Source organism: Phytophthora parasitica (genome assembly GCF_000247585.1).
Source record: "Phytophthora parasitica INRA-310 unplaced genomic scaffold supercont2.1, whole genome shotgun sequence".
Lineage (NCBI taxonomy): Eukaryota > Oomycota > Peronosporomycetes > Peronosporales > Peronosporaceae > Phytophthora > Phytophthora nicotianae.
Genome location: NW_008634126.1, coordinates 3,370,228 through 3,383,626, shown reverse-complemented (window position 1 = coordinate 3,383,626; position 13,399 = coordinate 3,370,228). Strand labels below are relative to the sequence as shown.

At 50.9% G+C, this 13,399-nt stretch overlaps 5 protein-coding genes across 5 annotated transcripts; 2 read left to right on the top strand and 3 right to left on the bottom strand.

Annotated features, from left to right (window-relative positions):
• Positions 1-5: 5 nt before the first annotated feature.
• PPTG_00913 (hypothetical protein) lies at positions 6-1,261 on the top strand. Its single transcript, XM_008892487.1, has 4 exons — positions 6-118; positions 197-291; positions 364-499; positions 566-1,261. The coding sequence occupies exons 1-4, from the start codon at positions 50-52 to the stop codon at positions 818-820; spliced, it is 555 nt and encodes a 184-aa protein (XP_008890735.1). The 5' UTR covers positions 6-49; the 3' UTR covers positions 821-1,261.
• On the bottom strand, positions 890-5,781 carry PPTG_00912 (hypothetical protein; the record flags this gene model as incomplete). The annotated part of the gene is made up of 5 exons (XM_008892486.1): positions 890-1,135; positions 1,192-1,275; positions 1,334-1,414; positions 1,476-4,958; positions 5,026-5,781. 5 exons carry the CDS (start codon positions 5,779-5,781, stop codon positions 890-892), a joined length of 4,650 nt encoding a protein of 1,549 aa, XP_008890734.1.
• Positions 5,782-6,084: 303 nt separating this feature from the next.
• PPTG_00911 (transketolase) lies at positions 6,085-8,175 on the bottom strand (the record flags this gene model as incomplete). The annotated part of the gene is made up of 1 exon (XM_008892485.1): positions 6,085-8,175. One exon carries the CDS (start codon positions 8,173-8,175, stop codon positions 6,085-6,087), a length of 2,091 nt encoding a protein of 696 aa, XP_008890733.1.
• Positions 8,176-9,556: 1,381 nt separating this feature from the next.
• Positions 9,557-10,459, top strand: PPTG_00910 (hypothetical protein). Its single transcript, XM_008892484.1, has 3 exons — positions 9,557-9,644; positions 9,705-9,807; positions 9,889-10,459. The coding sequence occupies exons 1-3, from the start codon at positions 9,562-9,564 to the stop codon at positions 10,279-10,281; spliced, it is 579 nt and encodes a 192-aa protein (XP_008890732.1). The 5' UTR covers positions 9,557-9,561; the 3' UTR covers positions 10,282-10,459.
• Positions 10,282-12,003, bottom strand: PPTG_00909 (hypothetical protein). Its single transcript, XM_008892483.1, has 2 exons — positions 11,653-12,003; positions 10,282-11,576 (listed from the first exon to the last, which is right to left on the bottom strand). The coding sequence occupies exons 1-2, from the start codon at positions 11,956-11,958 to the stop codon at positions 10,362-10,364; spliced, it is 1,521 nt and encodes a 506-aa protein (XP_008890731.1). The 5' UTR covers positions 11,959-12,003; the 3' UTR covers positions 10,282-10,361.
• Positions 12,004-13,399: the final 1,396 nt, after the last annotated feature.

Sequence of the window (13,399 nt, the reverse complement as noted above, 5' to 3'; positions counted from 1 at the left end):
GGCATCGTGACACAATCGAATATTCCAGCAAAGGATTGATCGGCTCACCATGTCGGACGACGAGAAGCTCCACAGCGGCTACCACGGCTGGATGAAGACGATCCCCAAGACGTCGCAGGTTTGCTTGCTATTGCTCCCTTAATTTATGCTGTTGTTGCGTCTAAACCGGTTAATTAACGGTGGAATGGCATTGTAGGACTTCACTCCCGTGCGGATCGACAACGCGGCGGCGGTGACGGCTCCTATTAGTCGGAGCGACTCTAGCTCGGTCTGGAACAGTGCAGGCACTTGGTACGCTGCGAAGCTATCAGTCGATATCATATATAACAATTTTTCTGACTTTTTTTAATTGCTGTGGATCAGGGAGGAGCGCGACAAGTCCGAGTGGGCTCGCGAGCGGCTCAAACATCACATCCTTGAGTCATTTAGCTTCGAGGACGAAGCACAGGGACTGTCCATCAAGGCCACGTCCTTTGCACGCTGCGACGGTGAGGCCAAGGTATGTAATTTCAGGATATTTGACGGAGATACCACGTGTGGCTGACGAGTTGTAATGGTGGAGCAGATTGTCTTTAGTCGCGGCAAGAAGCGCTGCGGCTATGAGCTGTCCGTTAAGTTCGCATGGGAGAGTGGCGATGATGTATCGGGTCACGTCGAGCTGCACGACTTCGACGACACGAGCGGTGAAGATTACGAGGTGCTCGTCACGACGAACGGTAGTGGACAGCGCGCACTAGCAGCCAAGAAGTTGGTGATTGGCAAGGAGCCCGAGCTGCGCAAGCTGCTTGCTCTTTGGAAGCAGGAGCTGTTGCAGCAATAAATCAATACATTTGTGTACACCTGCGCGTGTGCGTCATTCAACACGACTAAAATGCATGTGGACTACTGTCTATCGGCGACGTGGAGGCACCAATGATTCCTTTCGGATGCTGACAAGAGACTGCTCCATGAGACTCGATAGATCTGCCATGGCGTTGGATGCTCGTCGCGACTGTGGATACATCATGCGGTATGATGCGTCTGAGTCCTCTTCCGTTCCCATAGACGATGACGACATGTGCAAGTTCGTCTTTGATGATACTCCAGTGCCACCGTTCTTCATGGCTAACTTGGCTTTCCTTTTCCACTTACTGACCTGTATCACACAAACAATTAACAATCTGCCTATTAAAATAGTCGGTAAATACCTACAGTTTCTCGAAGTTCATCAGTCTCTTTGTTCAGCTTTTGCTGCGCTTCTTTCAATTCGTCTTCAGTGCGTTCTAATGTCATTTTCTGCGAGAATTTTATCGTTAGTCAAGTATCTTGATATTCATGCATGCATCCAACATACCAACTCGATAAGCTCGTTCTTCGCATGGCTCGTGGCTCGTCGCTCCGACTCCAGCATATCTCGCAATTGATTCATCGCAGTCTACACGCGAATGCTGTTAATATTAGCTGGATAGTGCAGCAACACAATGCGAAAAACAAACCTCATAGTCCTGGTCAGACTTCATAATTGCTCGATCATGGCGCTGCTTCAATTGCTCGATGCGTACATTACACTCCGCCTGGAGTTCCTGTAACTCTTGTTCTTTTCGCTTCTGCATTGTCTGTCGAAGTAGCTCCATCTCCCGTAGCAACGTGTCCTTTTCAAAGCGAAGCAAGTTGTTTGCTTCTTGCCACTTCTTTTTGCTGTCTAATATTTCCTTGTTCTCCGCTTCTTTCGCAGCAAGATCTCGTTGCATTGTTGACACCATTTGGTCGTGCGCATCCCTCTCCTTTCTCACCGTCCGGGCAGCACGGACGTACCATGGAAGGTGCCCATCATACTCACCATTATCGGTATCAGGCGTTGTCTCGCCCCACAAAAACTTCAAAGCACTTTTTGCAGCTTCCAACTCCGATAACAAAGGCGCACTCACACCTTCCTTTGTGTCCACAGTAGCCTCTGCAATGGCCTTGTGAATCGCTTGTGCTTGTGTTTCTTGAAGACGCGTTGCTAGCTTCGTCAGTTCATCAGAAAACATTCGAACATTCCAAGCAGAGTGTTCGTTCTCAATGTCCGCGTTATCGTCATTCAATACGCTGTCTGTGAGTTCTGCTCCACCTTGTTTAGCCACTGAAGAAGCAAAACTACGGTATTTATCGCACATAGCCTTCTGCGTCTTCAAAAGAGCACTCACTCGATCCTTTTCTTTCGTTTCTTGTTGGGTAGCAATCTGTGCAGCAGATAATCGCTCTTGTAGGCTCGACAGCTCCACTAGTCCAAGTCTATGGTCTTCTTCAAGTCTCTGCACACTTCGTTGTAAGTCGGAGTTTAAATCCATTTGTGTCGTGAGTCGCGTCTCCAGCTCTTCCAGTTCTTGTGCCTTTTTCTCTAGTCTGGCAACCACTTGGTCGTATTTGGTCTGGTCGTTTACACGCTGGCTTGAGAGTAGTCCATCCATTTCCTTGTCTTTTTGACTTAAACGTTTCTTCCATTCTTGCTTATCCTGCTTGGCTTTACGTGTCCACACTGTATCAGCCTCCTGTAAGAGCTCCTCTGTGCGCTTTCTCCACTCTACACCTGCCACAGCAAGCTCCTTCTGCAAATACACCCAGCCAACGTTCATTTCACTCGAAACACCTTTGCGAACTTCCTTCCATTCACGCGCCAGTTGCTGAAGGTTCTGACGACAAGTACGCAAACATCTCTCTCGATCGCTCTTGATATGCTCAGCAAGTTTCTCTGCCTTTAGTGCCCTCATTTCAGCACTAACACGTCGACTTCGCTCTTCTTCTAGAGCTTCGTTTACAGCATTTACACGGCCATTCATCGATTCAGAAAGGTTCTTGTGCATTCGCGAAAGATCAGCGAAATCTTTTCTCTGCTTCGAGCTCTCGGTCTTCATATTTTCCACCAAAGTCAACAGAGAATCCTTGGCAGCAGTAAGCTCACGCACAGTTGATCCCAGTTGCTTAGCCTTCGCTTCCTGTTCCATATATCCCTGTTGCACAGTGTCAATTGTATCCTGCAGTTTACGGAGATTCGTATCATACTGCGAAGATACATTCCGCAACTCGCGCGTATTTTCCTCCTCCATAGCTGACATTTCCGCTTCGAAATGTTCTTCTCGAGCTTGAATATGGTGTTCGAGTACTGCAATCCGGTCTAGCAATTCCTTCTTCGACTGTTCACTTGATTCCACCGACGTGTCCAGAGAGTTTTCAAGATGAGCAGCCGCTTCGGTAAGACGCGTAAGCTGCTCACGAAGGTGGTCGTTCGATTTCTGAGCAGTAGCAGCTATAGCCTCACACTCCTCTTTCTGAACAACTGTGGACTTGCACTGCTCCTCGAGCGACTGACACTTGGCTTGCAGATCTCCTACTACAGTCCGAAGTTTGCCGATATTCTCGTTAGCTTCCTCCAGTCTCTGCACGACTGTACGCTTGGCATCCTTGGCCTCTCCATACTCGTTCTTCAGAGCAACGAAAGCCTGGCGTTCACTCAGTAGCTGCTCTTCAATCCGTTTCTTCTCCGCCCTCGTTTCCTCTAACGAGACCTCCAGTTTTTGAATACCCTTCCTCACATTCACCATCGCTGCTCGAAACTCGGACTCTTTGCGTTCCTGGAACTCCTGCATGAGTTTCTGCACTCGCTCTTCCGCCCGTAAAGCAGCTTGAGCTTCATTCGCTTGTAGCTCTGCTGTATGCTGTGCTAAGGGAATATTATTCCCTCCTTCCACCTCTTGTCGACCAAACTTTTCACTGTGTCGACGGGATTTCGAGGCCACTTTAACCAGTGCACTCTCTGAGCCCTGATTATCGTCAACCTCTTCATCAGTGGAGTTCACATTCAAGACGACGACACTCGGTGTAGAGGCTATCGGTAAGGAACTTGCCGTCTTCTTGGCCTCTTCTTGTTGACGTTCCACGCGTTTCTCTTTCTCCATTAAAGCTCTTTCACGCTCCATAAGGCGCTTCTCCCGCTCATCAAACTCTTGCTGCATGCGCTTCTGTGCCATTTGGAGCGCTCGCTGCTCTTCCTTACGATCCTTTTCACGAACTGCATCCTCAGCTCTTCTTCGTCTTTCAAGATCCTCCTCCTGCTTTTGTGCGAGCTTTGCCTTCTCCCACTTCGCAGCTGCAGCATTCGCCGTGTCCAGTGCCATCTGCCGAGCTTGAAGCAGCTCCGCTTGTTGGTTCTCCAGCGCAGTATCGTATTTCTCCTTCAGCTCCTGAATTCGCGCGTCTTGTTTCGCAACAAATTCATTTTGCCAGCGTGTACGAGCCTCCAGCTCTTTCTCTTGAGCACCTTGGCGGTTTTGCCGAGTTATAGCGTCTTGAAGGGACACGATCTTGCGCTCGTACTTGTCTTTAGTCTCTGCAAGTGCGTTCTGAAGACTGGCCACCTTCTCCTGCTCCTTTTCCAGTGCATGTCGCCACCGAACGATCTCCTTCTCCAAGCCTCCAACTTGCTTCTCATGTCGCAGGTTCGTCTCGACCTGTTGAGCTTCCGTCGCTTTCGCAGACTCTTCGAGTGACGCAAGCTTCTTCTCCGCTTTGTTCAACGCTTCTTGTCTAAATTTCAGCTGATCCATCACCCTTGTGACCTCATTCTGCTTGGTTTTAAGCGCATCCTGAGCTTGTCGTCCAACTATCTCTAGTTGAGTCTGCAGCTGCTTTACCTGCTCTTCACCTTTCAAAGCAATCGCGGCCTTTTCCTGCGTCTGCTCATTCATATACTGCTCCACCTGTTCGCCGAACTCTTGGTATCTTCTCTTCAGATCCTCGTGGTCTTTTTCAGCAAGAGTTGCCATTTGCTGTTGATGTGCAAGTTCCGATTCCATACGTGCCAGTTTGGCTGGATAATCCTCGCTCTGCAATTGGTGCAAGGCTTGTGCTACCTCGCACATTTTACTCTCAGACATCGACAGCAAATGCTTTAAATGAGTCACTTCTTGTTCACTCGCCTGCTTTTCCAGCTCCAATTTCTGCACCACAACAACATAGAAATGTCAATGTACTACTAATGTAGCAAGAAATTTCCACCAAACTCACATTCTTCGCCTCTTGCAACTGTTTAATACTCCGATCCAGTTCGCCACGTGCAGCTAGTCCCTCTTTCTCTTTTTGTTGCATTCTCCCTTTTAGTGCTTCATGTTCCTGCTCCAACGTCTCGATCGCCTGTACATTCTGCTTCAGCACGTCCACTTCCTTCCTCGCTGCATCTCGCTCTGCAATCACAGCTCGACACCGCGTCCTGAAGTCTATTTCCCGTTTGTTATGCTCCTGTAACTCCTTCACCCTCACATCCAATTGGTGATGTAGTGCCTGAATGTCTCGTTGCGCTAGTCTCCACTGCCTTTGTGCGTTGTGCTCTCTCTTCTGCACAACTCGTAGTTTCTGCTGAATCTCTCGTAAATCACTTGCTTGCCACGCGATCTGGTCGCTCATTGCCTTGACGTAACGTTCTCTCTCCCCGTAGAAACACTCGTGGACGATTTCGCCTAGCCGAGCGCTCGCATACTCGTGGGTTAGTGCATTCTCCTTTAGACACTGGATAGTGGCGTCCTCATGCAGCTGAGTCACGACCTCCTGGACGCGCACGGCCAGTACTTCTAGTCGCTGCTCATAGGCTTGTTGTAGTGAGGTGTAACGCAGTCGAAACTTCTTCTCGATGGAGCGTTTAAGTTCTCTGCGGGCAGACGTTCTTTTAAGATTATTGGTCGACTTGGGACGGACCTTGTGGCCTCTAGTGGAAGAAGGAGACGAAGAACTGCTGTCTGAAGATGCTGGTGAAATCGATGGATCCATACTCGTTGTCAGATGTGGGTATAAACCGCGGCGTTCGTCACTGGGAGCGCAGGAAGACGGCCATGCAGAGGTTCTTGGCAACTTGCCGTCGAAGTTCAAATTTGAATTACTAACCGAAAGATTCCACGCTTATGATAGGGTGAAATGAGATCAGTAATTTTGACGAATAGCAAACAAGGAAACATGAAGATACATGATTCGATAAATTCAGTGAGACGAGCCATACGTTGAAGTGGTTCAATAGATTCGTCCGCTTCATTTTATACTGCGTCGACCGGAGTCAGCAACAAGCTAGAAGTTTGCCTAGTGGTCCGCAGCCTTAAGCACACGCGGGGCAGGGCGGTCGAAGAGGCTCGGGGCCGAGCGGCCATCGTAGTACTTGACCAGCTTGCGGGCCTCGTCAGCGACCGTGTTGGGGTTGAAGCCAAATTGCTCCTTCAGCTGCGCGATCGTGGCCGAAGCACCGAAGCGGTCCAGACCGAACTGCGAGTGCGAGTACGTGGACCAGCCGAAGGTGGCGGCGGCCTCCACGCTCATGGTCGGGATGCCCTCTCCAATAATCTCCTTCTTGTACTCAACCGACTGCTCGTCGAACAGGTCGCGGCACGGCACAGACACGACGCGCACCTTGTAGCTGGTCAGTAGCTTAGCAGCGTCGATTGCAAGCGACACCTCCGAGCCAGAGGCAACCAGAACCAGGTTGGGCTCGCCCTCCAGCGACTCCACCTCGGCTCCATTGGCCACGTTGGCGATGATGTAGGCACCCTTGGCCACAGCCTCGGCCGTCGAGTTGGCCAGGTTCGGCAGGCCCTGACGAGTCAGAGCGAGCACCGACGTCTTGTGCTGGTTCTCCACAGCAGCGATGTAGGCGCCCACGGTCTCGTTGCCGTCGGCCGGACGGTACACGTACATGTTGGGCATGGCGCGCAGGGCCGCGTTCATCTCAATGGGCTGGTGGGTCGGGCCGTCCTCACCCAGGAAGATCGAGTCGTGGGTGGCCACGTAGATCACACCGAAGCGCGACAGAGCGCTCACACGCACGGCGCCCATAGCGTAGCCGATGAAGTTGTAGAAGGTAGCGCAGAACGGACGCACACCGCCGTGGGCGAACAGACCGTTCGAGATCGCGGCCATACCGTGTTCACGCACACCGAAGCGGATGTAGCGGCCAATAGGAGTGTCCTTCTGGAAGTCGCCCGACATGGACAGATGCGTCAGGTTGGACGGGGTCAAGTCAGCCGATCCGCCCACGATCTCGGGCAGAGCCGTGGCCACAGCGTTCAGCGCGATTTCTGAGTGCTGGCGAGTAGCCTTGCTAGGGTCCGCGGCCGTGTACTTGGGCATGTTCTTCTTCCAGTCGGCCGGCAGCCTGCCTTCCATACGGCGCGTGAACTCAGCAGCCTCCTTGGGGTGCTTCTCAGTGTACTTGGCGAAAAGCTCGTTCCACTTCTTCTCGTGCTCCGCGCCCGACGCAGTCTTGTCGTAGTACTTCTTGACCTGTTCAGGGACGAAGAAGGTCTCCGAGCCCTTGAGGCCGTACTTCTCCTTAGTGGCCGCCAGGTCATCGGGCTTCAAAGGGGCACCGTGCACCGAGTGGGTGTTCTCGATCTTGGAGCCAAGGCCGATGATGGTGCGGATCTTGATGAGCGACGGCTTGTCGGTCACAGTCTTGGCCGTCTCGACGGCCTTGAGGATAGCGGCGTGATCGTAGTTGCCGTCCTCAACGACCTGCACGTGCCAGCCGTAGGCCTCGTAGCGCTTCTGCACGTCCTCGGTGAACGAGAGATTGGTGTGGCCGTCGATGGTGATCTTGTTGTCGTCGTACAGCACAATGAGCTTGCCCAGGCCCAAGTGGCCGGCCAGCGACGAGGCCTCCGAGGAAACGCCCTCCTGCAGGCAGCCGTCACCGCAGATGACGTACGTGTAGTGGTCGACGATGTCAAGGCCGTCCTTGTTGAACTCGGCGGCCAGGTGCTTCTCGGCGATGGCCAGACCCACGGCGTTGGAAATACCCTGGCCAAGCGGGCCCGTCGACACCTCGACACCGGGCGTGCAGAAGTTCTCCGGGTGGCCGGGGGCCTTGGAGCCGAACTGGCGGAACTTCTTGAGCTCCTCGATGGGCAGGTCGTAGCCCGTCAGGTGCAGCATACTGTACTGTAGCGCACAGGCGTGGCCGTTCGACAGCACGAAGCGGTCGCGGTTGCTCCACTTGGGGTTCTTCGGGTTGAACTTCATCGTCTTACCGAAGAGCACGTGAGCCATGGGAGCGCAGCCCATGGGGGCACCCGGGTGGCCCGACTTGCCGGCGCTCGGCTGATCAGCCGACAGCATGCGGATCGTGTTGATGCACAGCTCCTCGCCAATGCGCGGCTTCTTGTCCACGTGGTCAGCCATGGCTACAGTGACAGATTAAAGAAGTGAAAGAGGATCGCTTGAGCCCCGCGGAGAGAATCCGGAAATGACACAGGTCCTGTTGTTGGACCGCACGATCCAAGCAAACTGTGTCAGAGACCCTGTTGAAATTGCTACTCTACTCTCATTGGTCGATATGTGTTTTAGCCAATCAAACGCTAGGGCCCATAATCGTATTTTGAAGCTGCCTTTTGGATGCGACAGCTTGCAGGATGACGCAATGCTCGGCCACAACTGAGAGCGTCTCATTTGTTGACCAAGGTGGACCACTTTGCTAATCAGGCCACGGCGGCTACCGGCGGGACATCTCTGTTGTTCACGGAAACAAGACGAATTTGCCACGTCACTCTCGTAACAATCATCGACATTTTTTTTCTGCTTGGTCGCAGTTCCAGTGCAAGTCTCCATCTAGGACGGGGCCGTGACACGAGCCTTTTTTCCATGTAGTGTTTGTGAAAGTTCAGACTGCGAGCTGTTTGGTAGTTGAATGCATAGTGCATACGCTGCTGGGATGGCTTACGAGCTGTTTGCTGGGATGGCTTACGAGCTGTGGGGGCTCGTAATACTTCGATCCGTGCACACCAGATATGCTCATAGATTCCATTTGCGCGCGCACCGAAATCAAGCGGTGCAAGTTGGTATCGACAATACCGTGATAATTGAGTTTGTGAAAAAAATTGAGTCCCCGTAGGCTACGATTCGTAAGCACGAATGGCTTCGCAATTTGCCGTGGCATTTTTCAGCGCTGCTCGCCTTTGCTAGGCCTTGTTGATCTAAATGGCGTATGTAGTCGTTTGAACCCTCAAAGATATGTGAGTAAGCAAAGTTCTGTTTTGTGTACTTTTGGAAAATGTAACAGGCCCACTTCACGAAAGGGACTATTTTACTGCCCCCCCCCCCAAAAAAGGGGGGGGGGGGGGGCACTATTAGTAAAATGCAATTAATTTTGCGATGAGACCACTTAAATAGGGGGCAATAAAAAGGGCACGTGTTATTGCTCCAGACTGGGAGTCCTTAATAAGGGTTTTGAGGTCCTTATTAAATACCTAATAAGTGTTGTTACTGTACGTAGCGCCAACTTAGCAGATACAACAACGCTGCTCCCTTCTCCATCCTGACAATGTTGTGCAGTTTGGAGGACTGGGTAGCCTCTTTATTTGTCCCCTCAATCATACCACAGCACGCACCGAAGACTCGCTGGAAGCTACGTGCTGCTGGCCAAAAACCGCTCGTTGGCTTTTTTTATGATCCCAGTCTGGAGCAGCAACCACTCTCTAATTTAAATTTAGAAACGTTCTTTTAAAAACACAAAGTGTTGTTTTTAGAGATAGAGTGTCTAACATCAGATTTGAAAAGGTATCATTTAATATGGTACGCGTTTTGGAAACACCCCACTGCCAATCGAGCACAATGACGTTGGAGAAGCACACCTACGCGCTTTTTGGCAACCGGTAAGGACCTGAAAGCCTGCCAACTCCTCACGCACGCCATCTAACTCTGCCATGTTGCAGAACGCTCCACGTGGGTTACTACACGGACGTGAAGAACAGTCAGGCGCTGCGACAAGGTCTGCTGGATAAGAAATTCGACGTCGCACTGATCAATGCACACCTGGTACTGCTGGCAATGCTTCCACTTCGTACTGGGTGTATCATGCCTAACAAATACTCGTTCCGATGTTAATTCTTTTGCCAGATCGCGGGCCCGTTCCAGATTCATGCTGCTGCCTCGCGCGCTCTGCTGTGCGATGCGTCTAGCCGCTTGACCACGCGCAGTCTACACGCCGAACTGGTCTTTAATATGTCTGGATCACGCAACGTATCCGAATCCTTTAAGCGATTCGGTGTCAATGACGACACTACATCGCTCGTGGTCTGCGTAGTCGATGCGGACGATGAGACGCTGAAGGAGGTGGAGACACTGGTGGAAGGCATGCAGGTGCCGTTCGAAGAGCTCGGTACGCACCTGACTGACGGAGACATCAAGCTTATCAAGAAGTTCTACAAGATCTCGGAGCAGGAGCTAAAGCAGTCGTCGCTCGTCGACGCCGCCACATGCAGAATAGCGACCAAGAGCTGCAGCAAGTAAGGCGGAGGATAGAACGCTTCATTGATGAAAATAATGTCTCGCGTTTGTTAGATCAACTGATGCATTGCTTTGCTATGGTATCAGAGTAGCTCGTACACTTTGTTGAGTTTAGCTACTTCTTGCATTTCGTTGTCGTTGTCATCCTTCAATAATTCTCCCAAACGCTTGATTACCCAAGCCATATCTTCTTTCTCGTTACCAGACAGAAGCATGATCGTCATGTTGAAGCGTGGTACCTTCGTGAGCTCGTTGGCGAAGGCAAGTGTAAACGAACTATCCTCCTTCGGCACTGGTGTGTCTCCTGATGAGGACAGTATGGCGTGCCGGAGAGTGTGGAAGATTTCACACAGTACATCCGATTCCATCCCAGCTTTGAAAACTGTGCGCAGACTCGGCGGATCGATCATGCGCAGATATTCGGCGCGTAAGTTAATCAACTGACTTTTCTGCTCTGTATCTCCACGCAACGCAAGAGTCTTCCATACGCGCCCAAACTCGTACGAACTAGCAGGTGCCTTCTTCGGTAGCTTGGGTAGAATGGCTGAACTCGTTTTCTTCGTCTTTTCGACCGTCGATTCCACAGACAAAGTTCCAGGAGAAGGCGGTAAAATTGAAGCTGTTTGCTGCATGGGGGGAGCTATCTTCTTCGTATCAGAAGTCTTAGGTTGTTGTGAGCCAACGTTTTCCTTGTTTTCCGCATCGTAGTGCTCTGATGGGGTCTGCTTGGCCATTGGGCTTTCGCCAACGACTTCAATTGAGAACTCCGTTCGCTTTGGAGAGCGTTTGATAGCCGTTCGAATGACATTTCGAGTAGATTGCAACTGTGTCTGGATTTGTCGACTCTTCGGATCCAACATAGCGGCTCGATGGAAGTCAAGCAGAGCTAGTCGGTGCTTTCCTAACGCGTTGCGTGCAGTTCCTCGACGAGAGTACGATTTGACATGGGCCGGGTCAGACTTTAGTGCCAGTGTGCAGTCGTCTTCAGCATTGGCAAATTCGCGATTCTTCAAGTACGCCATGGCACGGTTAGAGAGCACCACTGCGTTCTGTGGATTGTAGCCCAGACAGCGTGTATAGCTCTTTATCGCAGCCACATAGTCACCACGCTTGTAGTGCGCGTTGCCTTCTTCTTTCTCCAACTCCTCCCGAGTCTTTGTAGTGGTCGAAGCGGCCGGAATGTTGCTCGTTGCAGTCACCCGACTTGGACCAGTACCTGAAGCCTGAACTGACGCCGATTGTTGCTTGTTCTGTCGCTTATTACCTTCGTCTTCGTCCGCTTCTTTCAATGCAGCGTCCTGCGGACCAGGCAAGAAACCAGCAAAGTTTAGCACGCCAACCACAGCAACTTGAACGATAATAAGGGGGACGTACCACGTCGAATTTCTCCCACCGTTTGTATCCTTTGTCGTAAGTGTGTGCATCAAGTTTCTTCTCGTTGGCTGTGCTTACTTTCTCTCCATTACTGTCAACACCGATGATTGTTGCTGTCCGCGGCGGTGGAGCAGCGATCGCTGTTGGGCTCTTCGCAGTTTTCGCCGCCCGTTTGCGCGCCGAGTCTTCCTTGTGGATTGCTTTCTCCCAAGCATACAAGTCCGAAAAGTAATCCTGCAGCTGCGACGCGTTAGCGCGGATCTGGTGCTGCACTTCCACCACTGACGGCGTCTTCTCTTCCTTCATCCTTGCGGTGCCAACTAAGTGACTGCATCAAAGAGACGCCATTTTACTTCCACAAATAATACGTATCCACTATCCTAAACTTCAGGTTATTCATTATTGCAGTCTTTACATTTGATAGTTTTTTGAGGTGGAATTTCTAATTATTAACAGGGGTTTTGTTTTACGATTAGGCGAAAACTCGACACTTTTCAGACAGAACAGGTAAATCAGAGACCGGATACAGAACAAACCTGAAAACTGTACAGCACAAAAGTGAACCGGGCTGATAATCGTGTTAAACAGTGTAAAAACACATATCTGAGAGAGAATTCCACAGAAGAGTGCCCTTATTAGAGTGGTCGACTCTAATCTGCGAGTATTTTCGGAAGAGCCCACATAGCCCATTCATTCATTTGGGCAGCGTACGGAAGAAGCCAGTGATCTCAAGAAGGGGTACTGACTGACGAGACCCAGCGACACAGCTAGAGCGGGTGACACTCCAGCGTGCAGTCAGTGACAAGCTAGAACAGGTGACACTTCAGCGTGCGACAATTGAACTAGCAGTATGCCTCGAGTTATCTACAGCTGGGAGTTGTGTGTACATTGCCTTCATCTTGTGCACTCTCCAAGTTTCAAGACCTGGAGTTCTGTTGTGCGCGGGTAGCTCATACAATTCCGACGTGTAGATGCCGAGTTTCTGATGGTGAGGTTCATGAAATGGGGGAGCGACGATTGCGCTGCACTAGTGTGACTTGTAAATTATATGGTACGTGCAAGTTTCGTGGAAAGTGCGGGGCTGTGAAGTATCAAGTCGGTTTCGAGTTTTCTACAATCGGATGGATCTTGAATGGCCTGATGAAGTGGATTGTCGTGGATCTCACAAAACCGTCATCACTGACGAAATGAAAAAAATCATTTTACAACAGGATTATTGTGGAGTTCCCCCAGCTCATTTTTGAGTAATATGCGACGTAGCTCAGACGTTGTCGCTCCTACGCGTGGCTACCCAACGCAAAACGAAGTATCAGACTGCGCCAAGCACTTGCGTCGTCTACAAGGAACCAAGAACTGCATTAAGGTGGTAAGAAAAAGCTTGCTCAACAACACATGTTCAATCCAACTGGAGATTGTAACCGAGCCTTCATATTCGGACCTCGTGAAGATGAGAATCGTCGACAAAGGGGCTGACGAGGACTCCTTCGTGATTGGTGTAACAAGTGCAGCGTTGATTGATGCTTGCCTGTAATACGCTTCTCCCAAACGTTTTACAATGTTTCACGCTGATGCTACATTCAAGTTAAGTGATCTGGGATATCCTGTGGTTACTTGTGGTTTTTCGGATTCAACGCGAGTGTATCAATTGGCTGCAATATTAGTGGTGAGCAGACGGACTGCGGAGGAGTGCGCACTTTGTCTGACAGCGCTTATCCGCGTTATCAAGCGCGCGAGGCCAACCACTATT